At 43.7% G+C, this 27,879-nt stretch overlaps 1 protein-coding gene across 6 annotated transcripts in view; it reads right to left on the reverse strand.

Annotated features, from left to right (window-relative positions):
- Positions 1-4,199: 4,199 nt before the first annotated feature.
- tcf4 (transcription factor 4) overlaps positions 4,200-27,879 on the reverse strand; it is a 112,853-nt gene continuing 89,173 nt past the window's right edge. For 3 of the 6 annotated variants that reach the window (XM_086134213.1, XM_086134212.1, XM_086134217.1), the window contains 12 exons: positions 27,752-27,857; positions 27,434-27,582; positions 27,127-27,277; positions 24,849-24,919; positions 24,592-24,670; positions 21,891-21,970; positions 21,431-21,640; positions 14,884-15,016; positions 12,224-12,389; positions 10,923-11,152; positions 10,288-10,429; positions 4,200-8,902 (listed from right to left, as the gene is read on the reverse strand). In XM_086134213.1, the coding sequence (XP_085990339.1) occupies positions 8,854-8,902; positions 10,288-10,429; positions 10,923-11,152; positions 12,224-12,389; positions 14,884-15,016; positions 21,431-21,640; positions 21,891-21,970; positions 24,592-24,670; positions 24,849-24,919; positions 27,127-27,277; positions 27,434-27,582; positions 27,752-27,857 (1,566 nt within the window). In that variant the 3' untranslated portion in view covers positions 4,200-8,853. Of the gene's footprint in view, positions 8,903-10,253; positions 10,430-10,922; positions 11,153-12,223; positions 12,390-14,883; positions 15,017-21,430; positions 21,641-21,890; positions 21,971-24,591; positions 24,671-24,848; positions 24,920-27,126; positions 27,278-27,433; positions 27,583-27,751; positions 27,858-27,879 lie in introns of all 6 variants that reach the window. The other 3 variants (XM_086134214.1, XM_086134216.1, XM_086134215.1) reach the window with 3 other exon arrangements.

Below are 27,879 nucleotides of genomic sequence, written 5' to 3' on the forward strand. Positions count from 1 at the left end.
AGCGTGCGTCCACCCGGGGAAGTGACGTCATGACGCACGCTCACGGAGTGTTGCTCAACCGGGTACCCGAGAAGGCAGAATGGAGGGAGAGCCAAAGAGTCTATCTCTCTATCTGTCTATCTATCTGTCTGTCTATCTATCTATCTATCTATCTATCTGAGGCGGCAAAAGTACACACTCTAAATACTTGATTATTAAGAACATCAGAAATGTTGATTCTATTTCTTTACCCATAACTAAACAGATTGAAATGCACCTAAAGTCGAGAAGTATACGTGATTTTTTGCAGTCTTCGTTTTCCTAACTTGGCACATCAGAAAATAAACTGCACACAAAGTTTGCCTCTTGTGAAAGTCATTCTGAGAGGGCGGGGGGCTGATCACTGGACACAGCTTTGCTGCAAACTGTACTCTGACTGGATAATCAGGACTGACATGACTAGTCCTGGATGAGCAAATCAAAACAACATAACCCAAATGCTGAATTACATAACAATAACTTTTTTTGCCCTTGTATTAATCTTCTCTGGTTCACATACCCCCATGTTGCTGCTGTCTCCGTTTTTTATTTTAGTGTTGGTATTTTATTTTACTTTATTTTTTTAATTTCAAAAGTCACCAAGATCTCAGTCTATTAAAATTATGATATTTTCACATTGTCTTATCAACGGTGGAGGTTGAAAAAAAAGTAACTGGCCTATTTTGAACAATGAGAGGAGTAGAACACAAAGACATGTTTTTCAAATGTAGGGAGTCGGAGTAAAAAGTCACCTTAAAAAAATCTAAACGGGTAGTCAGGAAATTTACAAATTGCCCCCAAATCAACTTAAGTACAGTAATGAAGTATTTATAAATTAAACAATTTCTCAACACTGCAATCTGTTTATCTCTCAATACAAAAAGGCGGTGTCCCGCACGGTCCAGCCACCGCTCTCACCGGTTGAGATTTGACTACTTTGAACACTATATACGTTTACATACACACTTGGTTGAATTGCAGACAATTAGCAGTTGGTGATTCAATTCATCAAGGTCGCTAAAGAAACAGTTTCTTATAACGACACTTTGCGAGCGAGCTCCCGAAGACGAGTGTGGGTTCAACAGCAGCTGGTTGCTATGAGGTTGGCCTGAACACAGGATTGCTTGTGTTGCTCAAAACTGGTAATCACGCCTCACATTCTTCCGCGCACGGTCTGGGAAACACACCCATTCAACAGGTTGGATAGTACAGGTATCTTACTCTGGAAAACACACATGCAAAAGCTTAACTGTGAAGAAATTAAACATGCTTTTAAATTGTGTAAATTGTCTTCCGAATGGGAAGTGATGTTGGAGTCCAGTGAGGTCAAATCTACAACATTCTAGTCTTGAAATATATCATTAAAAGTGCCAAATGTGGCAAGAGTAAGCGTACAGGTCCTCAAGGTACAATTTTTTACAAACTTTGTGTACTTCATAGGGCCTCTAACGGCGACTGTGGGCAATGCGAGGAAGTTTTACGTATCTTAGCACATTTTGTCCAGAAGGTAACTCAATGTGCTTCACATCATTAAAAGTACGATACTTAAAAGCATTTACAAGCAAAATAGTGATAGACACTTAAAAGCAAAGTAAAGAAATAAAAGAAGCTGAATAAAATTACCAACAGAATTTACAGTGCAAGAACATGTTTTTGGAGAACAGGTTTTGAAAAATGCTTTATATTCACCCTAAGAAAGGGAAAAGAGCACATTTTTGCCTGACTTCACTTCTGTTGGCAGCTTATTCCATTTGTGTGCGGCATAACAGCTAAATGCTGCTTCACCATGTTTGTTTTGAACTCTGGGCGCCACGAAGTGACCCGAGTCGTCAGACCCCAGGGCCCAACTGGATTTATCTTCCTTTTGCATTTTGATGCCATATTGAATGTTGAATTGACAACGGATGCCCACTGGAAAGCTAAGGTTGGTTCCCGAAGACGACATTAAGGGCAAGTGGTACGATTGAATATTGTCAGGATCTCGCAGCAACGCATCTGAAGTGGAATTTGATGGGTTGCTTGAATTGTAATCTTTTTAATCTTAACGCTGAGTAAAATAATCCCTGTTATATAATTGTGAATCCTTCCATTGGCTTGAAGCACACAGCCAGTCGTGGCTGTGTGTGTCACCTGTTGTTCAGGGTGTGACTGGAGTGAAATTCTGAAGATGGGAGCGTCCCACGAAAAGGCAACCTTTACTCACGCTGATAACTCCCTCTGCCGCAATAACTTACATGAGATAGGCGGCTGATTCACTTCAACAGTTATGCAGAAAAACAGCTCGCTTTTGTGCAATGCCGAAAAGTGCTCACTAAGTTTTTGCTCGTGTTGTCTTGATGACCTCTGTGACCGAGAGTTCGTCTGCTAATTCTCAACAATGTATTTTTTTGAGAAGCCTTTCAGAAATGATTCCAGTAACAAAACTCAAGAGTTCAAACCGAAACTGACCCCGTCGCGATGGGGATTTACTGCTTCAGATCATTTATATTTAGTCAGGTATCTCAGATTTATCGACAGTTTTTTTTTTTTAGGAATTACTTTGGACAAAAGCATATAATCTGATGACCAACCAAAAGCAGCAAAAATATCATCAGTCAAGAATGTCGGCAATGCAAATATAACTAAACAATGACGACACGGTGCACGAGCGGAGAATTGGCTCAGGGTTATTTTTATCTGCAGTTGAGCTCAACCCAACACGTGTTGCAATTTCATGTTTGATACAACACACGTAAGGCAGTCCATATTAGGTTAGCGGTAGGACATTGACATTTAGTTAAAAATGTCCTTTACTTGACAGATAACAACTTCTACAATTCACCCTTTCAAGAGAGCAAGTACTGGAATGACAAACTGGATGTAATCACCACTTGGCCAGCCTTATCGCTCACAATTGGTTGACCGTTCAAATAGATTTGGAAACGGCAGAAAAACAACTATTCATATGAAAGGTGAGAAGGTCAGCAGCTGGACGGTAAGGCAAACATGACTCATTCTTTCGCTGAGGTCACCGTAACTTGTAACTGGGAGTGCTTCTGCAATCTTGCCTGTCCAATCCAAACAAAAACATCAGTCGCAGAAAAAAAAAAGTGTTCTGTTACAGTCGACTGGCCCATGGAAAGAAGGGAAGTTGGCACAATGGAGTTGCATTCCTACGGCGGCCACCCAATCCGAATTTCTACGTAAGTTTGAACGCACTTTGTATCACTTTTGTACGCTGACGTAGTCGTGAGGTCAGAAATCAAGCCAAGGAAGAGTGATGGGGTGGGGGGGTGGGGGTCTTAAAAAAATCAAGCCACATTGACTGGCTCCTATCAATGTGCAGGAGGTCCAACTTTTGGCGCACCGTGATGATCCTTAACCTCCTCAATCCACCACTGCATCAGCCAGTGTCAGATAAAACGAGCGTGTGACAGTAGAAGCCGCATCGATCTCTCTTCGAATGTTCCTTCTGTGTTCGTCAGCAAGAAGGCAAGATACTTGCAAGTCCTTTCAATGAGGAATGAATCCATTGGAGCCTGGTCATCGTGGAAGAGGGTTTCCCCCCATCTGCGGCCCCTTCTCAAGGTTTCTTCCTTATTCCCTCCCACGTAGAGTTTTTGAGATTGCCTTGCCCAGTTGCGGGGTTAGATCAGGAAATGTCGCCAATATCTGTCAACTGTGGGCTTGGGAAGCCCTTGGAGACTCTTTTGGGATTTAGAGCTACACAAATAAACTTGACTCGACACAATCTGATCCTTTAAAAATGTACAGTGTGATCCAAGCACAAACAAATACTAACTCCATTCGTTATTGAAATATAAAATGACTGAAGTGGATTTACTATTGCTACGCTCCATTTAATTTCATCCGACTCGTGCTGTAAAGTTTTTGCATGTGTTGTAGCTGCACCCTGATGGAAAAGACAACTCTCCACTTCACCAAATACTCTTCGCGATTACTTTTGGGTAATCCATGTTTTTTCTCACATGTCATCATTACTTTAGGAGGTTTCAGAATTTAACGTTGTTGTTGATGGAATGTTTAGAGTAGAAAAATATTATCTATTGCCTTTTTTTTTTAGATGACCTCAGTTATATTTCATAGAAAAATGCACATTCAGACGTGGTCCACATATTGCTGCCTGTCAGTTAAACGTTACTGTATGATAATTAATCGTGACAACAAAGGACACGAGTGGAGATTTTGGAATTCAACTCATTATTGCAGGAAAACTGGTACAGAGTAACAGATTACAAAGATCTTGGCACAGTCACAGAAAAACAGAAATGAGATGCGTATGTACAACAGGGAGGGAGAAGAAATAAACACGTTGGCTAAGAGGGTAAGACAAAATGAGGACAATGCGAAATGACATGATCGCAAAAAGCAATGGAAAATTGTTGAAAAGAAATGTTGCAAAAATAACATTACAAAAAAACACATTTATTTTACACTGACAGATCAAATCCTAGTGTTCAGGCTAGGTCCGATTCGAAGCAGCATGGCCTTTTGACACAAAAGTCAATTGTCATGGCAAACATTAAAATCAAACTGAAACTGCCTTGCACGCCATCTGAAACCGTTTTGGGGAAACAGTTGATACGATCGTTTGCTGACAACGTCTTCATTTATATTAGAAAAGTCCAATGTTATGATTGTTATTATTGTTTCTTATTAGTATAATTTTTTTATTTTATAATTTTTTTTTACAAAACTTGATTACGAATCGTGTTCCGCAGGACTTCCATTCACACCTCGAAGAAATAAATAAACAGCCGTCAGAGCAGGCCCATCGCCGCGAGTCATTTGAATAGACGGACTTTCTTTGGGTTCATCAGGTCACTTATTTCCCGACACTTCAAGTAAGTGTCATTCAACACACAATCAAAGTTCTGCTGTGACAAACATGTTGGGGGATAATCCAATTTTATATAACAATGTTGAAATATGCACTTTTGACCCTCCCGCCCTGAAAAAAATACTTTGGGCAGGCTCTGACAGAAGATAATCATGTGACTTCCACTTCTGCTGGCCTGCAACTACGATGACAGCGCCGCGTACAACGGACAACGGAGAGTTGGCAACCGGCTGCTGTAAACAGACAAATACTATTTTATTAAAAACAGCTTCATCATCATTGTCACATCTCATAGGCAAGTCCTCACCCCACTGAAACCTCACAGAATTTGATTGGTAACTATTTACACTTTTATCCGGAAGGTAAAAAAACAACAACAAAAAAACAATTACAGTGGACATATTCTGAGGCATGGGGAAATCGAACAAATATACCGTTTTGATCTTGTCAGCCATCATTGTCCTAACATCCCTAACATCTCCAACATGATTTAAAAAAAAAAAAGTTGGTGAATTTCTGATCTTACAATGAATTCAATATGACATTTCCTTCTTTTTTAAACACACATTTTCAAAATAATCCCCGGAAAGAAAGAAAAAATCAGAGTCCTAAGAACACAAATAACAACATCTACATGTAAAAATATAACTTTTACGTACACAATTTCAAAATATGGGTTCGGTTTGCTGTTTTGTTGCATACAATTTACAAAGTCTGTGTGTCGCCGCCATGATGGATAGCGGTGAGTGTCGCTGTTGGACCTCCGGTGCCATTTTGTCCTGTGCACGGCGCCATATTAGTCAGAGGCAGAGGTTGTCATGGCAACAAAAGAAGAAATAACAGAATCCGCTGATGATTTAGAACACTGGGGGCCTGGCAGTTCAGTCTTTGGAAAAAAAAAGTATTCCTCCCCCAGCAAAACACTTATTTGCAACAGAGGAAAAAAAGGACCCAAAATAAAAACAAATGGAACATTTCACCCTCCTTATATATTGTATATATATATTTTTTGTACATTTATATATAAATTGATCTATTCAAATAGATTATTTTCCAGTTTCTGTGCCCTCCCGATGATTGAGTAGGATTTTTAACTGTGCCGAAATGGACGCTTGTCAGAGAACAACACTAACGATAGTAAATGGTGTTGATTTTTATTTTTATTTTTTAATTTCTATTTTCTGTAATAGACATGTAAACCAGAACATACAAATAAAATGAACAAGAAAATTATTTTCCTTAAAAAAATAAAAGGAGGAAAAAAAAAGAAAGCGCTTTACAACATACAACCACACACGTTGTACTGGAGACTACAGTGGCCCAAGGAAAAGCCCATCAAATATTGATAAAAAGCTGATCAGCTATATTACAAGACGAGACGCGTTCACCATGAAAACGGGGCCAGGTGCAGGATTATGGATGTCTTCCAAGGGACTGGGAGAACCGGGGCGAGGGCTCGTTTTGCTAAAAGCGTCTGTCAGAACACGCTCTAGTTACACATAAGCATACAGTACATCAAATACACTTTCTTTTTCTTTTTGTTTTTAAATCCCAAAAATACTTTTTTATTTTTTATTTTCTTGTTTGTTTATTTTTTTTCAACTTTTTTTTCTCTATTTTTTTAAATTCCCAGGTCTGGTATAAAAACCTGACTGCATAGAACCTAATGACCAACAACAGGTTTCCCTAAGCTTGCATCCTATGAAAGACCAGCTCCTCCTCTGGCAACTCCAATGATATGAACTCTAAAAAGGCACATTGGTAGAAGTGTGAATGTTCAAATTGCATCTCTGGACCACTCTGGGGCTAAGGGATTGGGTGGGGGGGAGGGGCAGAGGGGGCTCTAGACCACATCGTTAGGGCTCATAAGGCTTGGATCAGCACAAAGGACAGCACTGAGCTTGAGAATCAAACATATTGGCTTTCAAAGATGTCAAACCGGTGGAGGTAAAAGTGTCAGAAAACAATATTCTGGTTGGACTTGTCTGTTTTCAGAGGTTCGACATTCACTGCAAACTGATACGATCGGGCACAACTCATGACTTTTACTATTGAAATACAGCACGTCTCATACTGAGACTTCAAATAACAACGCAGATGATTCGGGAAAAAAAGAAAATCACAGGAGTCGTCCGTATAAGAGGTTGGCGGAAAAGTACGGCGGGGGCCCCTGGACGTCAAACAGTTTGATGGTCTGAACTGAAAGTGAAAGGCAAAAGTGGACTTTCATACCAGATGTTTGGCCAGATGGAGCAACCGCGGACTGCACAAAATTGGAGATGAGATGAGATGGTTCTTTTTTGATGGGAATGCTTTACCAGCGTTGACACTCGTCGCCGTGTGGAGCGGCCCAAGATCTGTCCTGCATGTTAGCAAAGACCAAAACGGCATCAGGAGAAAATCCAAAGGCGACGTCATGTTGCCCATGGTTCAAACATGAAGACATCGCCGCTAATTTGAGGTATTTGGGGACATGTGAGAGGGTTTAGCTTTGGATGAGGCTCGGGTTCGATGAACCAATTCACAAGGGTATGGCAATTGAGTCACCGACGCTTTAGCCCCAAACTGACCGATTTCTTTTGGTCTTGCCTTGCTGCAATGTGATCCAATATTCTCTTTGGCCATTGAAACCTGACGGAAGTCGGTCCATTTCACTCCCGGGTTGACTTCCTCAGCACTCCCTTGAGCGGCGTATTTGCGGAATGTGCAGAACGCGTCCTAAGATACACTTCCATTACTTCTATTCTAGTCTTTCCCCCCCTATCCCGTGGCCTTCTTTGATGCAAAGATATACGGGTGAGGAGGGATGTTTTTGTTGAGGCCGCGATGATCAGCTTTAGCATGATCGCAAGCCCTCTTGACCTAATACGTTTTGTCCGTCTGATTCGTCCTTTCTTGGTGCAATTTCCCAACTCGGAGCGATCGCAGTACCCCCAGCCCCTCGGTAGATTTGTTCTCTCGCATGTGCCGCACTTTTGTCCTCGGACAAAGTAAGTAAGTTTGCATCAGCTCCCCAAAATAATCAGGCGTTTCCAATTTTGCAGTCTGGTTACGATCTGCCGAGTAATGTCACGTTTATGCTGCCTCTCGCCCAAAGTCAGCAGGAGGCGGGCTCCAGCTCACCCACAAGTACGAATAAAGATGCAGAAAAAAGGATGGATGGTTAGAAAAGGGTGAAATGGTTATTTTGCATGAAACATGAGTCAACATCTCGATGATACTTTTTGACCTGTGTGAGAAGGGGAATTTTTTTTCTGCTTTGATCATTTAAGTAAAAAAAAAAAAACGATTTTTTTCTTTCATCGCAAAAATGTTGGAATCCTAAAAATGCCTTTTTTTGTATCCATAATGAATCCGTGACCCGTCATCTGCAGGAAACTTGACGATCATTTGTTTCATGTTGTTTCTCCTTGTGTATCCATCTGACCGTTTCACTGTTTTGCATCCAAGAGGACGTCAGGCACAGCTTCATCCACAGTGTGGCATTAGTTTGCCGTTCAGTCAGAAACATGGTGAGGCTGCACATTGTTGCTCGAAACAAACCAAAAACAAACAAAAAAAAATCTCTTCAAATACTTGATATGTTTTGTTTGCCTCCTCGATGCTCCCCACTGCACGAGTCCAATTTTTATGTGTTTTTTTTTTCTCTCTATATTTGTACATATACAGCACTACACAGATCTGATAGAGCCCAATGTTCTTAAAACCGGGAATGGTGCTTGCTGTAAAAGTAGAAGAATTTCATAAATGATTGGTCGTAGGTTTTCTTTCCCTTTGCAGTGACTTTGTTGCATGGGCCAACGGGCGTCTCCACAAAGCAGGAGTTCGTGACGGCGCGGTTTGTTTTCTTGAAAGAAAAGGGAGGCAAAGTTGAAGAGGAAGATTAGAACACGGAGGAAACCCTTAAGGCCCATCCGATTGGTCCGGAAAATCTTGATTGGTTTGGCCAAGCGACGGTGGGTTTGATTGATTGCTGGGGTGTCGTCGAAACACTGTCAGAGGAAGTGGTCACTCATCATTTTGATGAACTCTGGCACCTTGGACCTGGAGGGAGAAAGACACGTGCAGACGCTATAGCCATTTGTTTCGTGAATAGCGAAATTATCTATCAGAACAAAAATGCCAATTTTTTGTTTATAGTTATATTCACATTATCTCTCAATAAATAAAATACCGCTTGCTATGCATCTTGATGCACGTGGGTGCGACACGATTCAAGAACAGCACATTTTCGAGCGGAACGGCTCCACAAAGTCCAATTCCGAGTGTTGCATGAACCTGTCATGCCGGTTTTTGGAATGCAGGAGGAAACCGGAGTACCCGGAGAAAACCCATGCAGGCACGGGAAGAACATGCTACGTGCTAACCAGCTCACTAGTTGACCACAGTGTCGCATATTATATTATATACACACACACACACACGCACACACACAGCATATATATGCGACACTGTGGTGCTTGCTGTATCTTGGTCTGATATTTCCATTTGTTTGCTGATCTTCGATAGCAAAGTGAGAAAGCAATGCGCAAAAAAATAATTTGATGAGATACTTTTACACGGCACAACATACATGTGCACACCACACGCACATACCGTCGACACACACATACACAGGCAGGCAGGCAGACAGACAGAAAGACAAACGGACAGTACATAGCGTGCACGGGGTCCTTGGTTGACAACGGAGTTGCCGCCCTAATTTGATGTTAGATTGAGTAGCTATTGTGACACATTTTTGTAGGTTTCTTTCCCCCTGCGGGTGTCCTGTCATTGGCAATAAATGACTTGATTCCTGAAAGCTAAAAATGTTTGGCCATTCAAGCTGACCACCAAATTTACCTGAGTGTTTGGACTCACTCTTCTTTTGTGTGTTGCACAGCCAAGAACAGAACCGCAAATGCATTTCTCAATAATAATAAAAAGACACAAAACGATGACGACAGAACATAAAGTCACACATCAAAATCACACTTACTGCCAATCTGTTGTTACAATGTACCCAGAGCAGACGGGAAACTAAATCGTGTCCGTTTCTTTTGTCCAGCTGTTGTATCATCAGCTCTGTACACATTTTACTTGTCAGGAACTGACTGTTTGAATTTCATGCCATTTTCTGGACTGCTTGGATTCATGGGATTGCATCATAAGCATCCAATCGAAATAACATCTTGTTGAATAACAGCATCATTCGCTCTCTTTTTTTTCTCCTGACATTTTTTTTTCTTCATCACAATAAGCTGTTCCAAAGCCCAAAGATAAATTCCATATGAATTTTTGTCAGATTGCAAGCAAGTTGCACGCCGAAATCATTCTGGACATTTTAACAAGTCGCAAATTTGGCTTTGAGTTGAAGGTACAACAGCAGATTAGTGAATAAGTGAAATCTTCTGACCATCAATGGGGGAGAAGATGTTGCAGCATTTTACATTTGTCCCAATGGGTTTGCGCCATCGCCCATGGCGGCGTGGTGCGCGGCGGCGAGTGAGAGGGGAGTCCCGTCCGATGCCACGGTGACTTTCTCCTCCTCGCGGCGTTTCAGGCAGGCCGCCTTCGGGTTCAAGTTTCTCTCTGGAAAATCGGAGGAGGAGACAGAAACTGTCAAATGACTGTCATCGTGCGAAAACAATCACCTGCGCCAACAATGACCAAGTCAATGCTGACCTTGAAAACCGGGAAGAAAGAAACCTGGGCTCAACAAGGCATTGCTGCCCTCTCCTGGCACTGTGCGTGTTACCAGCCTTCAACAGATGATACTATTGATCGTTTACTGACAGTACCTTTATTTGTGCACAGTTTTTTTTCCCATCCTTGAAAATTACATTTTTCCCTGAGCAATTTTCGAAAAATGTGAATATTAACCCCCCCCCCCCCAAAAAAAAATCTAAATGTTGTTTAGGTAGGAAAAGTATCCTGTCTGTGAAATCATTTTGTAAATGTGTTTATAAATGAGCGATACAAATAAGGTTATTATAGAAAATAGTCGTCAAGTAAATACGTTTATGCAAATTACTGTACATAGAGTGGTTCAATTTTGTGCATCCTTTATGGATAGTACACTGACCTCTGACTTGCTGCTCCAGACTGAGGATGACTGCCACGGCCTGGTGAAGGATTAGTAACTTGGTCTGCGGCTTATCGCTCTTTAAGTGCAACTGCACCATCCGGCCGAGCTCCTTGAACGCCTCGTTGATGTCGCGTACTCGCAAGCGCTCTCGAGCATTGTTGGCCATTCTCCTTTCCCGCTCCCGCTCCATCTTCTGCTCCGGAGACAGGTCCTCATCGTCGTTGTTGCTATGGTGGCCAATGATGTGGACGAAAAGGAGAAGGGGGTGGCGGGGGGACGTTACGGGTGGCGGTATGGGAGAAAGATTTGAGGATGGAAGTTCAGTTTCAAGGTCTTTTCTTATCACCGGTCGGTGAACAGAAAAAGGGATTCACATCATCAATATCATGACCGCCATCATCATGTCTCAGTCTCTGGGTTTGGGATCCAAATGGTTTTGAATTCGTTTCACCTCCAGGTGGAACCCCCCCCCCCCCCAAGAACAAAAACACGTTCAACAGTTTTTGTTTTTTTTAAATCACTGGAGGAGTGAAGGCTACTGAGCTGCATCCAGGGCGGGAAACGAATCGGGTGATTTTGATTGTGATTTGTTCAAACACAGTGCTCATTGAAACACTGTTGTGAACTGAAACTTGTTATGTGTGCTAAATTGAAGTTTCTTGTCTTTTGTAATGTAAACTGTATTATTTACGGTACGGCCGAATAAAGTGATCCATTCATTGCACTGATCAAACATCTTTTGGTGCTGGTTTCCAGTCCCCTGAATGCAATGTAGCACGTCTTTGGGAAAATTGATGGTGGGTTCTACTCTGCTGTGTGAGAAACAGTTAAAACCAGGCTCAAGACCGTGGAGAGACAAAGAGGATCAAACGGGAGCTTCTTGTCCACCAGAAACCTCTGTTTTGACTCAACAGCGCTGCTGCGGTTCTCGGCCGAAAGCACTGGCTGAACTCAAATCCATTAGCAGCGGCCACGCTTCTCAAAACAGAGCTGCCTGGTGATTTTCGAGCAAAAATGCCTCAGCATTAGCGGCTGTATTTAGCTGCTTCTCGTCACACTTGGTCACTTCATCAAAGTCTAAAGGCTGGGTCCCAAAACCACTCACCACTTCAAGCCCTTCCTTGTTCAAGTGCTCTCTGAAAACAAGAGAACATTTTCCGATCCACTCTTTCTGCAAGAGTTTCGGTTACAATGGCGACCGTCAACTCGGCGGGGTCTCTCAGAACCGGAGATGCTTTGGGGAACCAGCCTCATGAGAGTTTTGATAGAAGCGAACATCTAAGAGGTTGGCGGGTTACCTAGATCTTGACCTATCAATTCCTTTGAGATCCTTGCTGTCAATGTCTTCCTTCTTGGGGTCCAAAGGCTTGGAGTCCTGCAGGAGGTTCTCATCGCCCTCATCCTCGGACTTGATCTCTGAGCTGATGGAAGAGGTGCTCTGGCCCTGAAGGCCTCCAGATAGAGCTGCAAAGAGCAAAAACAAAGGTGCTTGAATGAACGAGCTAGCTAGCTAGCTAGCTGTCTGGCTAGCATAAAGACAATGATAGCACCCCCAAAATATTTGAGAGCTTCACTTTTTTTTTAAACTGTTTGCTGTTTGGGGCGGGGGGGGGGGGGGGGATTTGTAGAGTGGCAAGTGCTCCACACCAGCCCCCTCACCGGTTGATGCACAATAGCCAATACCCGCCACCAACCCGCATTTTATTATTTCAGAAGCAAGGGATTCAAACCGTCCATCCATTTTCCGAACCGCTTGATCCTCACTAGGGTCGCGGGGGGTGCTGGAGCCTATCCCAGCCGTCTTCCGGCAGTAGGCGGGGGACACCCTGAATCAGTTGCCAGCCAATCGCAGGGCACATAGAGACGAACAACCATCCACACCCACACTCACACCTAGGGACAATTTAGAGTGTCCAATCAGCCTGCCATGCATGTTTTTGGAATGTGGGAGGAAACCGGAGCACCCGGAGAAAACCCACGCAAGCCCGGCGAGAACATGCAAACTCCACACAGGGAGGCCGGAGCTGGAATCGAACCCGGTACTTCTGGACTACCGGGCCGCCCGGATTCAAACCGAATCATTTCAAACATGAATCCAATCGTCTTTTCTTTGCAGAGCTATCTCGGAAGGAAATCATCCCCTCTCAAATTGAGCCGTACCATATCGAATCGAATTGTAATCGCACTGAGCATATATTATAATTGATTTTCCCGGATATTTTCAGACAATGTCAGTGACAGTTTTGTACGATCCAACAAATTTGGGATTTTAAAGACAAACAGACAGAGAAGAATTCAAATTAAAATCACTATTACAACACTCATCTCGAATTCTATGTCAGGATCAACAGAACAAAAGGACGGGGTGACGAAACAGCCAAAGATCTAACAGCAAGTGGACCGTGCGCAAGCTATAGCGCAAATGTAAATGCCGCTCTCGCCTCCTGTCCGTCTCTCTCCTCGGTAGAACAGTTAAGTCTTTATTTGACGTCTGTATGGATCGGTAACTGGGAGGCTGCCAAATTCTCTGTCAACAGAACACTCTCCTCTGTTCCCACACAGACACCACCAACTGTCGGCCATTTTGAATCTCCGTCTGCCTGACTGGAGACATTTTGTGTTCACTTTTGAGTGACAGTCTGTGTTTGGCTTCATGGTGTCCGTCAGTACAATTACTGTTACTTTGCGGAAAAACAGTTGCATTTCAATGAGTTGAATGTGAAAGTGACTTTTGTCCATCTGAAGGTCTGAATGAACCCACACATTGAGGGAGACTGGACACATTTGTGAATAATGGGGATACGTGTTCAATACAATGAATTTTGTTTCTCCGATCTTTGAATAGGAAAATATCTTAGAGTTGTTGTCTCAATCGATAAAAGAATCCCTGTCCCGTTTATCCTACTTTGCATTATATATGACATTTGAGTATATATACTCTATACTCTTTATCTATTGTCCCTCTTTAGGTTCACAGGTAAACTGGAGGCTATCCCAGCTGACTTTGGGCAAGAAGCGGGGTGCACCCTGGATTGGTCACCAGCCAATCAAAGTTGATTAGATTTTGTAAAATAAACAAAATATAATAGAAATACTTGCAGTTAATCACCATTTGTGAATCAATGCCTGCCAACAGATTTAATAGTTCCTTTTTTCCCCACAGCCTTGAACACTTCCATTACAGTCTGTGTGTGTGTGTGTGTGTGTGTGTGTGTGTGTGTGTGTGTGTGTGTATGTTAGAATGAGGAGCAATGGCTCTTTTTTTTCTGCTTGAGTGTGTGTTTCCCTCTCTCTCACCTCATTACACACTTGGCTGTAGTTTCTGCTTGCTGAACTTTGCTGCCAGCAAACTCATTTGCAGCCTTTAAAAAGAGCTCAGGGCTAATTTGTTTCACATTGCGCTCATATACACTTCCCTCCTCCATATTCATAGCGTATATTTATTTAGTGTTTTAGTGCTCAGTAAATGTGGGGTTCGCCAGCTGAGCCTTGACTTTAGCGCGCGTGTCTACTTTTGCCTGAAACGACCTCCTCTTAAAAAAAGTCCGTTTTGATGTTTCTTCATGAATTATGGGCAAATTACTCACCTCCCCGACAAAAATGTAATATGAATTTTTGTAATTTGAAGTTGAAAGTGATACTGCTAGCATGCTATGCAACAAAAACTAATTTACTTGATGTGAAACCGCTACCCAAATAACACAACTGTATTTATTATTTTTCTCTTGTTGTTGTGTGTGTTTTTGTTTTCCCTTGTATGTCAGTGAGCCTTTTAAAATTTGTTTTCATTATTCATTCGTCCATTCATTTTCCGAACCGCTTGATCCTCACAAGGGTCGCGTGGTGTTTTCATTATTAAAAGGCAAAACACACACAAAAAAAATGTCACCCTTTAGGTACACAAAAGTTGGATGATGATGTGGATGAATGAGTCTTCCCTTATGATGAAGGGACTTACCGCGGTAAGGATCAGGTTGGCTGAGGTCTGGCGAAGTGGCCGACTGAGCCGGCAGCTGAGGCACCTGACTCGCCGCCATCGAGTGACCACCACGTAAAGGACCCATACTGCCGTCTTCTCTGTGAGAGCTCACCTTGGGGGACAGACAAAAGGAATACAATTACTTAACCAGGGAACTGTACATTTTAACTAATTGGTAAATATTAATCAACACTTAAAAGTTGTAAGCAGGAGATATTGCTGTGCGTTTGGCAATTGGGTCTTAAAATGTAATGTCAAGTAAAACTGAAAAAAACAATAATACTGTAAATTCAAATCTGTTTCCCACTAATTGTACTGTAGCATGGATACATTATTCAAATTTTTTGTCTTTGCGTCATTATCTCACATAAATTGAGGTGTAACCCCCCCCCCCCCAGCCCCCTCGTATGTTTTTTTAAATAATATAATATTACATACAGTATATATAATATTTCGTTCATGCTCGTGAGCGTTAAAAACCTGCTTCCGGTCTTTTACTCCCCAATTGTTGTAGTTCTGCCTTTGGCCTGTTGGAGGTATTATCTACCTTTCTAAGAGGCTTAACTTCGAAGGCATCCTGTGTGTGACTGTCCCATTGAATCTGCCTGTTAGAACATGTATGTTTTCAACTTGTGTGTGGGCTCTTTTTGTTCATTGTGCTGTTTGCCGGGCCATACAGTGAGTGGGGTGCATTTGTGTGAACGAATGCGTGCGTGTGTGTGTGTGTGTGTGTGTGTGTGTGTGTGTGTGTGTGTGTGTGTGAGCTTGGCTGCATCCTATCCATCTGTCGGACACACACGCACACGACAACACAACAACTGACAATTATCTCAATGCCCATATGTTTGATTGTGGGATTTCTAATTCCCAGGGCACCAAGCAGCTTCCAGCGGGGACTCACTGTTTTGGCACGAGATGGGATGATCTCTTTAAGTGTGTGTGTGTGTGTGTGCCGGTGTGTGTGCAGCTTGTCTAACGATGCCGGCTTCCTTGTGGGCATCCTTAAAAATGGTCTTACACCCTATATGGTTAAAATCTTTGTTGTACTTGGAGCAGGCCATGAAAATGAAAATCATATAAATAAAAGTATTCGAAAATATATGTATAGCTTTTTTTTTTAATTTTTTTTTTTTTTTGGATGAGCAGCTAACTACTGTACAGATGATGATGCGTAGTTTTTATTCAGATGTGATGTCCCTGATTTGTGATTTTTATTCCACTCTGGGGAGGCAAAAATCTTTATCGACTCTTGTCTCGAGCTGAATGGGCTCCGCTTTTCGGTGTTGGGTGCACATAATGGACTAACAATTGAACTAACTGAAGCAAGAGGGCTAAAGTGAAAACGCCATGGAGAAATCAATATATTCAAGTAAGGCACGCTAAGCCAGTGGCAACGCAAGATGGCCACCGATGGCTTCACTTCACTTTATGGCGTGTAGGCGGCATTTTTAGTCCAATACAAGTCTGGTTCAATGGCATGTACATTTCCGGTCGGGAGATAAATGCATCGTGACAACAATGGCAGGGTTGAGCTCGTCAAAGTTCACTTGCTGTTTGCTGCAATGACTGAAAGTTAACGTGACAATGATGCCCGAAGAAATGGATCTGCGGCGCAAATCCTCAGAGTAGGGTTTCGTGTTTTACATCATCGTTCCTCTGCGGGTTTGCTCGCGTTGGTTGCTAGCTTACGTTAATACTGCTTGGCTGACTTGCTAAAATTCTCCCAAACATATCCATTTGCCGTGACTAATTCAGTGGCCAGCAGTTGAAGCCGAAGGGATTGTTGCAGATGTTATCCCAAGGACGCAGTTGGCTCATCGGGCAAACCAGCCACCGAGCGTAAAGAATGGAGTGGTGAAAGAGAAAGTCAGACCATATAGGGGGACATTTTAGAATAATTCAAACAAAAATATTCTTGCTATTTTCACCACTGAGGCTGCAAACAGCGCAGTCGCAACAGAAGCTTTGCAAATGTGGAGAATTTAAAACACAATCTACCAATCAGACTGAATTGCACAAATATTAATAGAGATAAACTTTGAAAGCGTTGTCACATTTGGAAGCATCGCTTGCATCGTCACGCAAAGCAAAATCCTTTGTCTGTTTACGAATCACACTGGCGAGCAACAAGGTCTTGCCAACCGCATGCCAACGTCCCCTCTCGTTGCAGGCACAACATTTTTTTCGTCACACAAAATGTCGGCTACGCGTCGCACGACGGAGTGTCATTCGTTGCTCGCGTATAGTGTCTCCCATCTGTCCGTCCAAACATCTGCGCGTTGCCGTACGTCGGATTTTGCCACTCATCCTTCTACCCCCATTCTCCGTCTTTCGCCCGGATTCCCAAACGCACAATGGCAGCGGTGAGGAGAAAGAGAGGCCGGCGTACATTTTTAATGGAGGGCTTTTATATTTTAACGAGCCTTCCTTCTCTCCTCCTTAATTTGGTTCAACGGGGACGGCAGGACGATGAGACAGACGGCAGCGAGAATGAGAAATAAATAAGACGTTGCCATGAATTGGAGCCACGCCCTCACACCCCATCATTCATCAGGTTCGAGCGAGACCTCCGATTAGACAAACCATAAATCCGATCGCGCACTACAATAGACCAGAGGTATCATTCGGACTTTTTTGTCACACTGTTGGCAACCAATAGTAGGTCAGTTTGTCAGCTTTTATTATCTTTGCACAAATGTCCGTTAAATCCGAACCAAGAGGGAACCTTCTCAAGTCTGATGAGTTCATGCATTAAGACTCAAACAGTCACTCCCCGCTTTGAACTTTTATGTTTATGAGGCATAGAAAAAGTAATCAATTAGTCACTAAGAATTTGGTGGACTGCGTGGAACTGCTTGTTGATTCATCACATCTCGACACCGTGACTGAGGCCAAATGAAGTGCTGGAAACAGCTGAGGTGCCGTTCATTGATTCAGGCTTCACCCGTTTGCGGCCTAACAAGGTCAGTTAGCGCACTCTCATCATTCTTTTTCTTGATTCCTATTTTTTAACAGAACTCCAAGATTTCCTTTCATCCATCAAAGAAATTTAGTCCAATGCACATCGCTTATTTTTTTCTGAAATAAAGTCACATTTTAGTTATACAGGAAAACCTTGATGTCAAGTAAGTCAAGCAAGATTGAAAAAAAACATGTAATTGCCACTATTAGAAAAACCAAGAGAGTGAACTTCCAAAACGCACACATGGGAGAGGCTAAGCGGTAGCGGCTGTGATAAATGCCACATTGCTAATTGGATACATAGATCTACTTACATTTTTTTCGACCTATAGCCATAAGTACTTGAAAACAGTATATCCACTGTGCAACACTGCAAAGTGAAGGAAAGCACCTGCTATTGCTACATGTGCACGAATGCGCGCGCGCACACATACATACAGACACACAGTCAGGAAAAATGAGCAAGGACATTTTCCAGGGTTATGGCATGCACACAACGAAGCGTATTTTTCAATTTTTCTGCAGCTTTGAGAAGCTCAGTACGATAATTTGAATGTTAGAAGATCAAAAAGCTTCAAACATAACAAAGACCGCGGATGTCTGTCCTCCATTTACTGTAGTTCAGGTCGAGGCCTTTGTTTTTTTAACAAAAAATATATTCCAAAGGAAATAAAAGCAAATTAAGAATAATAATTAAAAAAAAAAAAAGGTCCTCCCATGGTTTTTTTGTTGTTGTTGTTGCGCACAGACTGTTCATTTTTGTTGGAATGAATGTCAGTGAAATGGCAAGAGACTATCATGGCTTTACTTGAACGGATGTTTTTGAGCACACGGTCCTACTAGACCTGACAACCTGTACACATCATGCCCATTTATGGATATCGGCTCGGCACGCAGCTCGGTTCATTATGATCATCTCACACGTGCTTTCATTCAGGAGGGCAATGAGATAAGAGCACATGTGGAAGCAATCGCGCGGTTTTACGTGTCAAGAGTCCTACGCATTCTTAAGGACCCCGAAGGCCGCATTTAAAGCAATGAAGGAAAAACACTGGTTATTCGGTGTCATTTGGGCATGGGGCGGAAAAAAAAAAATCTGTATTTATTAACATTGCATTTTGCATTCAGTACTTTTCGACTGCTGGGTTAAAATTGTTCGAGTCCATTACAGCATTTTTAAATGGATCTCATCAGAAGTGATGAGAAACGGGATACACAGTAGTTCTGCATTCTACTGGACATGTCAAATGCAGTATCGTGTGTATGTATGTATGTAAGTTGAGTAAATGGCAAAGTATTAGTCTCTCTCTCTCTCTCTCCTCCTTTCTCACCCACATCCGTCTGCCACCTGTTTTCCCAGAGTTATGACCTCAGTCTGCAGGCGTCTCTCCCAAACAAAGCCAAACTACATACAGCTGTGTGTGTGTGTGTGTGTGTGTGCGCGCGCTCACGATCGTGCATGTGCATGAGTGTGCGTGCATGAGTGTACACATGGGTGCATGTGAATGAGACAGAGAGGGAATTAAATCCAGTGGTGCCTTGAGATATGAGTTTAATTCATTCCGTGACAATGCTCGGAATGCAAACCTCTCATATCTCATCTCATCTGTCCCCCAATGAAATGAACGGATATGCAAAATGACGACAAAAAATTGTGTCAAAAATAGCACTCAATTATAGGATTCTCTATACCATGGTATAAAACTATAGGGTACTTACATAATAACATAACATTTTACAGTTGTTTTCACACTGCATCAATTGATTCATGCTGTTGTGGCCGGATTGGCCAACTGGGGGCAGTATAAAACAAATGGATATATTGTTCATCGATGCATCTCAACTCCTCAACTCGGCAGTTCAGCACTAATATTCGTTTTTCTTGACAGAGGATTAAGAATATATGACCATTAGTACATATTGTCTATCTAGATGTGCTGCCGCACCGTTTATGTTGAATCAACTGCTTAAAGAGTACGGCACCGTAACAGACGTCTAATGTAGCTTACTTCGACCATATTTATTGGGCTGAGCTATTGCTTTCAATGATCGATGAACAGTGCAGTAGAGGTGCAGGGTTCGATTCTGGCTCCGGCCTTCCTGTCTGCCGTTTTGCATGCGCCTATGTGGGTTTTCTCCGGGTACTCCGGTTTTCTTCCACATTCCAAAAACATGCGTGGCAGGTTAACGGAGCACTCGAAATTGTCCCGAGGTGTGATTGCGAGTTAGCTTTGCTTGTTTTTCTTTCCATTGGAGCACCGCTTAATGTGACTCACTTCCTGCGATTATGTTTTTAATGAAGCAGGCAAAAAGCAGTCAGGCAATCACGGGCCACATCCTGCCCCGACTTCAACAATGCAACTCACCGAGCACTGACATAACGTGCAATGACGCCTTGTGCGAAACCACGCCCACTGTCGGCAGATTATCACACGCAGACATCTGTGATGAGGAAAGCAGGTGTTTGGGTTGAGTCTCAAGCCGCAGCTCTGTGCTTCCTCATCATTTTCAACCTGAACGCGTCTCTTTAACATTACGTGTACAACAGAAGCAATATGCTTACTCGTTGGAATAAAGACAGAGGTGACAAGAAAATGTGTTTGTCTGAGACAAAGACGCAGGTACTGGGACCCGGGTGACACACGCGCAGAAGGGCGCACAGGCACACGCCTCTACAGCAGGTGTTCTCCATTCAGAGAAAACACTTCCAAGTAAATGCTACCAGTTCGACCGGTGGGAGTGTGACACAGCTCCTGAACTGTTCCGGTGAGGACAGCGCAAAGTTCAACGGATCACAACATAGCGTCCGTAGCTCGGCCAAAGCCGCAACAAATTCTTCGGTGGTATAAGTCAGCATTTCTTCTGCTCATCACTCCACCAGGTTTTCTGGAAATGGGTTGTAGGAAAACACACCTCACCGGAAAGCAGACCTCCTTGGCACACTCCGATTTAACTTCATCCCATCAGAACAAGCCAAATCAACGGTGGCGAGTTTGAACCAACTCAGACGGACGGAGACTTTTAAGTTTCTAGGGGGTGGGGGACTATCGTAGGAGCACCGTGATATTTAGAATTAGTTTTATCTTTTGAGACTTTGACATTTTATTTCATCACAGCAAAGTCGACATTTTGACTCAATTCTGGCTACAATAGTATAATTACAAAAAAAGAGAGAACCAAACAATCCTAATGCGTAACGGGCCCATTGCAGCCCTGAAAGTTGCTCTTTGGAAACCCGCCGGATGACGCCACATTCTATGAAGAGACATTTTAAGGAGAAAACATGTCATGTGTGCTCGCAACATGTGTGTGTGTGTGTGTGTGTGTGTGTGTACGCCAATGTGCAGAGACAAAAACAAACAACCCGGGCCTGAATGAACGTGTTCAGGCATCGGAAAGTGTGGATGCCTTTCGAAATGTTCCTCTCTCACAAACACGCCCACGTCTCCTTATGTCACGCAGCTGTTTGCCGTTCCAAGAAGACCAAACTCTCACCCGCGGGTTCGTACTCAAAGAGTGCACCGCTAGCCATCTTTGCACATGAGCAACGATCATCGGGTCCTACCATGAGTGAGTGTCTGTTGCCGGACAGCAGTCCCGTCCCGTAGCCGCTTCCCAGGGAGCCCATGGCGCCGTTGTGCGTGTGCGCGGGCCCAATCAGGCCGTGCATGTCACCGTGCCCGCCGCTCATGGCCGTTGATGGGCCGACAGCATGGCTTCGCAGTACGTGAATGGCGTCGTCCAGGCGCTCCAAACGGTCCTCGATGCGACTTTGCTGCAGGCAGAAAACAAAAGAAGGGCTGAGACACCTCCCCGAGCTTACCCAACAGAATTCTGTTCACCGTGTGCCACTTTCTCAACAAATTCCAAGTGGAACAAGGCTTTTGAAGCCTACTCTCGGTATTAAGACCGGTTCGACTTGTTGGAAGGGCAAATTGCGACAATACTATGGAGTGTGAAGTCAAACTCTTCAGAAACACCTCATATCTTTTTTCGACACACTGCGGAGGTGTGGGTCCGCCTACCAGCGAGTGCAGTGGAGCCTCATAGTTTGGCGACGATGCTCCCTGCCCGCCGTTCCTGGACCAGACAGCTGAACTGGCGGCTGGGGAAGAGAAAGAGCGAGAGAGAGAGAGAGAACCAGGATTGATCAGAAGAGGAGGCCATTACATCATCAAATGTAAGGATGGCGGTGATTCAAATCAATTTCATGTATTGCCCAAATGTCAACGCAAATGGGAATAGAAAAACGGGACCTTTTCTTACCACCCAAAACAAAATATTTGTTTGTTTTATTTATTTTAAAGCAGACAGCGAAATGGCGTGAAGTTCCCCAAGCTAGCAAGGCTAGCACGTCTTCTGCACATGACTGTTGACACGTTCGTGTTTCTCAATGAGAATCATTGGCAGCGATTTGATTACGGTGTTGTCTTGACACGGGGGGGCAGTTCCTTTTTGTTTTTACTGCGGTTGCTGACAGCGTAGCGTTCCTCGAATCAAGATTTCAGTTTGGAACAACGTTGTTATTATAAGATCACAAATTGGCGTTTCTTCAAATGCCCATCCCCAATTATCGATGATGGATGGCGTGCAAAAGAAGAAAGGTTTGGTGTTAGACAAAAGATCTCGACGCGCAAGAGGTCTCTAATCATGTCCACTTGTGATGTTTGGACATGAAAGACACAGTGACACAAAAAAACAAAAACAAAAGACAAAAACAAACCAAGTCATCATATTGCATCATAAGAGACGTGCAAATATCAGATGTGAGTCTTTGAAAAGAGTCCAAGTGTCTGTCTGATGAGCGTACGTCCTCAGCGAGACAAACATGCTTTGTGGATTCTTTTTTTTTTGGGGTTGTTTTTCACTTTGAAAAGGTGATATCCAAATCGACGGGTCTCATTAGCCGGTAGAGAGAGATGAGAGACACATGTTGAATTTCCATTAAGATAAGACTTTTGAGAGTTGGCCGACTTCAACGGCATCGGGCGTGAGAGTATTATTCTTTGGTTCAAGTAGCTTGCAAATTAATTCGAAGGGGGGGAATCCAATTAAATTGCTGGAGAACATTTGAATTGATAAGGACAATTGGAAGTCTTCAGCTTTTGCAATGTGGGAGGAAATTGCAGTACCTGGAGAAAAGCCACACAAACACGGGAGAGAACATGCAAACACAAAAGATGGAGCCCGGATTGGGACCCGCAACCACTGCATATACAGGTATGTGCCCTGCAATTGGTCGGCGTGCGCTCCACCTTGGCTACACTGACAAAAAAAAAATTGCTGCCTTTAGTTTACTCCATTTTATTTTAATACTGTATAATCATTTCATCATCAATGAGGTCAAGTGCTCCAGAAAACGGATGGATGGGTAAGTGTACCAGACAGTCTGCAAATTCTCTTTTTTACATTTTGCTCTTCCAAATAAACGTCAGTTTTGAGCATACAATGAAACTCAGAAGGGGTCTCAGTTCCTCATCTGCAAGGACTGCAGTCGTTTGAGTCCTATTGCAGACAAAAAAGAAAATAAAAATGGCCACCCCGGCAAATTTGACTCGAGCTTTGTGTCGCCAACTTACAGACGCACGATAAATCAGCATTAAGGACAAGCGGATGCGGCGTAGGTGCCGCACGAAGAACGAGATGCTCCGCAACCACCGAGGTAGCCAAACACGTTTGCTGTTAAAACACCGCACGACAGAAAAAGTGTATCAATAATTGACGGGGGAAGGAATACTTGAGTTTGAAGTTGACTTCAGTGGAAGTCACTTCCCTCGACATTCAATCTCCTCCGTTTTCCCTTTCTTCGTTTCTCGCACGGCATCGGAATGGCCTCGTCATTGCGCTTCCCGTCTCATCTCTCCTTTGCTTGCTCCCTGTCCCGAGCTTCGGTCTCGGCTTTATATCGCTGAATTGATCTCATTAGCCCAGGTATGCCTTGCGGTGTGTTCTCCCTTTGCCTTGATTCACAATCCATGCAAAATTTCCACATGCTAATTAATATACAATCACCTGCGTACATTCATGTGCAAATACAAATATAGCTATTATGTGGCAGGGCAAATTGCTTTCAGTCCAACGCTGTCAAACACCCTTGCAGCATTATTAGCCTCGGATATCAATTTGCATGTAGTTTGCGCTAATAGGTTTCAATTCTCATTTGTAAAAAGTAGAGTGACTTTGACACAATCATAAACACCAATTATGGTTATGCAAGCATGAACCCAACCGGCTAGAATAGCGGAGAGCGGGAGAGAGGGACTGAGAGGGGAGGGCGATGGGGTATCTGGGGGTTGGGGGGGGGCCAGGAGGGGGGGGGGGGGGTACGGCTCACAGAGCCCGTAGGTTTGTGAATAATTCGTCCAAGTGGTGCGCGTAATTAAAGCTATCTGTCACAAGGCTCGGAGGAGGAATATAAAACGATGTGTGACTGCGACAATTAGAGACAAATTCAACACAACTATTATTCCGAGTCATTTTTCACTTTAAGGAACAGGAGGAAAGGGGTGGGGGTGGGGTGGGAGAGAAAAAAACCACAAACAGGTAAGCTCGTTGTATTGTGATAGTTTTATTTGATGCCGATCTCGTTTGTGTCGGATGGAACATAATTCGGCGGGTTTTGAACAAGTTCGATTCAAATCACAGTCGAGTTCCGATGATGATGATCATATGGGAAAAAAAATTGGAAAAAATGTATTGGTAGGATGTCGGACTTCATGTGTCTACCTGTGAGGGTGGGCGGGGAGCCCACCGGAGTTGAGGGATTGGAGGAATAGCTGTTGTTTGTGTGGTCTGGGGAGTAGATCTGAAGGAACAAAACAACCAACACAACACAACACAACAAAATGAGTTTAGGGCTCGTGGAACCTGTAAAGAATAATTCATTGCGATACCCGACGCAATTAGAAAAGCGATAGCGGAGTCGAGAATGATATTTGGATATTAATGAGCAGGCCTGGTGCGCGCGCGTGTGCTGTACTTACCGAGGCTAGTGCTTTCCCTAAGGCGTCTCCTGTCTGGGAGCTACTGGCTGCGCCGCTCTGTGCTCGGTTAGCTGTGACACATTCAAATGCACACACACGCACACGCACACATTTGAACAGGGGAGGGAAAAGGATGTTTTGTTGCAAATCAGGATGCGACTACATTCAAGCTACATATTGTGGCGACCTTGCTCGTCTTAAGTGGGAAAGGTACATTCGCGCTGGGCAGGACCAGCAAAACCAGAAAGGTTGTTCTCGTAGGAGTCGAGGCGAATTTCGTACGCAGGCTTGCCTGGTGACAGATTTCAGGTAAATTGGTAATCAATGAGCAAATCCAATTGTTGAAGATTTTTTTTCCCAATGGCGCACTCGCTCACGGCTCCGCTCGATGCTTCGGATTTCTTTATTTTGAAAGCCATACACTATACAGTGTCACAGAAAATGAGGGCTTGCGATGCCTCCTCCATATCCTGGAGCTTAGGTACAAAATACCAAATATCTCTCGAGTCTTTTGATCTTTTTTCCCGTTTACAATTTCCCACAACAGCTCAGCTATTTCACTTTCGAAGGTGAATTGTTATCGTACGGAGTTGCTGCAAAAGTATTTGGAATATATCCATTCATTGGCCGTGTCTCGAAATACGCACGCTATTGGCCACAGAGCAGCGATGCGCAACACGAGCATCTACTCTTGGCAAACTTTGTGCCGTTTGTGGAGGGTCTCGGTCCCGAACCTTCACAAATAGACACGATTTACTGTGCAACCAAATCTGTTTCACACACTTGCAGTGTGCCGATGCCAAAGAGGAAGGATGTGACCTCAATGTACCAGATGAACACACGAGCGCACGCACACACACACACGCACACACACACACACACACACACACACACACACACACACACACACACACACACACACACACACACACACACACACACACACACACACACACACACACACACACACACACACGCACACACACACACAGGCAGATAGAAGAAGTCTGACATGCTCGCAACTCACAACTCCTGATGGCAGATCCCAGATGGAAAGTTTACACTTATCCACACAAGTTAGACATAGGCTCGCACATGAACACATATGGTATAAGGAGGGGGGGGGGGGGAGAACATTTCACGGCAAATGATTGCATTAAAGAGTTTGGCAGAACGGTATTTCTTTCAGCGGCGACAGTCGAGGAGAAGACGTAAAAGGACACGGTCGGGAACAGGGAAAGGAAGCAGCATGTTTTGGGGTAAAAGTCTGCCTCACGAATGGCCCGGTAAACCACATCCGAGAGGTTACAACCGTGAACCTCACGCGTAAACTCCCATCTGGAATTGTTGCACCATGTCGAGCGCCGTTGTCAAACTCAAGGCCCGGGGGCCATATCTGGACCGCCGCATCATTTTTATGTGGCCCACAAAAGCAAATGAAACCTGTCAACTTTGATGTTGGTTGCTAAAATCAGTAGCAACATTTTGAATTTGCTTATCTCATAAATGACAGCGATATTGTAAGCGTTTTCTTGTTACCAAACCTCTCATGACAGCAACCGAAGACAATAGTTGAAGAAACCATTATTCGTGACTTTGTTTTATGGTTTCACAGTCATAACATAAATCCAGGGGTGAACTACTGACTATGTCAAACACAATCCTGTTCAGAACAACGCCTTGACAGACATTTTTAAATTCGTAGCGCACTGTGAAGGTTTGAAGAAATAACACACTAGTGGACTTGTTCGCCAACCTTCTTGGTCGTACACAACAACTATTTTATTCTGTTTCATTTTTGTGTGTATCCATACTCTGCCCTTCTCTTGGTGCGCCGACGTGGTTCCTTACAAATCACTCACATTGAACTGTGAGTGTGTGTGCGTGTGCGTGTGTGCGCGCGCACGAGCGCGCACAGGCGCAATAACTTTCTGGAATGCTGCAGATGTCTTTCCGTGAAAACAAACTTTCAATCTGTTTCTTATTGCTTTCCTATTTGTTCTGTTGGACTCAAAGCAACGGCTCCATCTGGCACGTGAGTGCGAGCGCATGCGTGTCGATGTCAAGGTGGAGACCAAATGGAGCACAAGTGTCTTGTCCGTTGCAATTAACTCGGTTTTGGAAGGCCTGCCGTTTCCTGTGCTCGCAAAATTTCAGTCCGTCCGTTTGTGTCCATGTCATGATGAAAACGATCCATGTGCATAGGTTGCATTTTAGTATAGTTTTCGTCGTGGTTTTTTTGTTTGTTTTTTAGTACAATACGATCAGTGGGTCTTACCCATAATGCTGTCTGTGCCGTTGGTGGGAGCGGTGGAGCAAGAGGCGGTGCTGTAGTGATTAGCCCCGCCCCCGCCGCCTGCTCCTCGGTGGAAGCTGGACATGGGAGGAAGGCTGGAGTTGATGTCTGCTGATGAATGCGCTGGGTAGCTCTGCCCGGAAATGATAAAAATAATGAAGCACACGATGTTATATGTTCACAGAAGTGCATGGAGCAGGTATGTAAAGATGACGTTTCAATATTTGCGATGATGAGATCAACATCTGGAAAACGGCGCAGTTGTGAAATCAATCACATCTCGGCTCACCAGTCTGTCGTGAGGGTGAACGCCACAGTAGGAGGAGCTCTGGGAGGGGCCATGGGCGGCGTTCCCGCCTCCCAACATGCTGCCGTGGTAACCCTGTTGGCCGAGATTGCTGCTACTGCTGCTCCAGGGTTCGCCGCTGTGGTGACCATCTTAAAACGAGTTAAATAAAATGGCACAGGTGACATACATAATCGTGGGCTTCTTTTGGGTTTCGGCTCAGTTAAGGCAAAACATTCATCTGTATACAGAATGCACAAGTAAACGTTTCAAGTGTAGAGGATATGATGCGACTTTTTTTTTTTCCTACATTGAGTGTACCTGGCATAAAAAATGAACTTGGGAAGCCGGAACTCGTTGGTTTGGAGTTGGGATAGCCCGGTGAATCCCTGTTGTAGTCGGCTGTGCTGGCAGATGGAGCGTAAACCTGCAACAAACAACACAGACAT

Source organism: Hippocampus guttulatus, chromosome 17 (genome assembly GCF_054856545.1).
Source record: "Hippocampus guttulatus isolate MCC_2025c chromosome 17, RoL_Hgut_1.0, whole genome shotgun sequence".
NCBI classification, from domain to species: Eukaryota; Metazoa; Chordata; class Actinopteri; order Syngnathiformes; family Syngnathidae; genus Hippocampus; species Hippocampus guttulatus.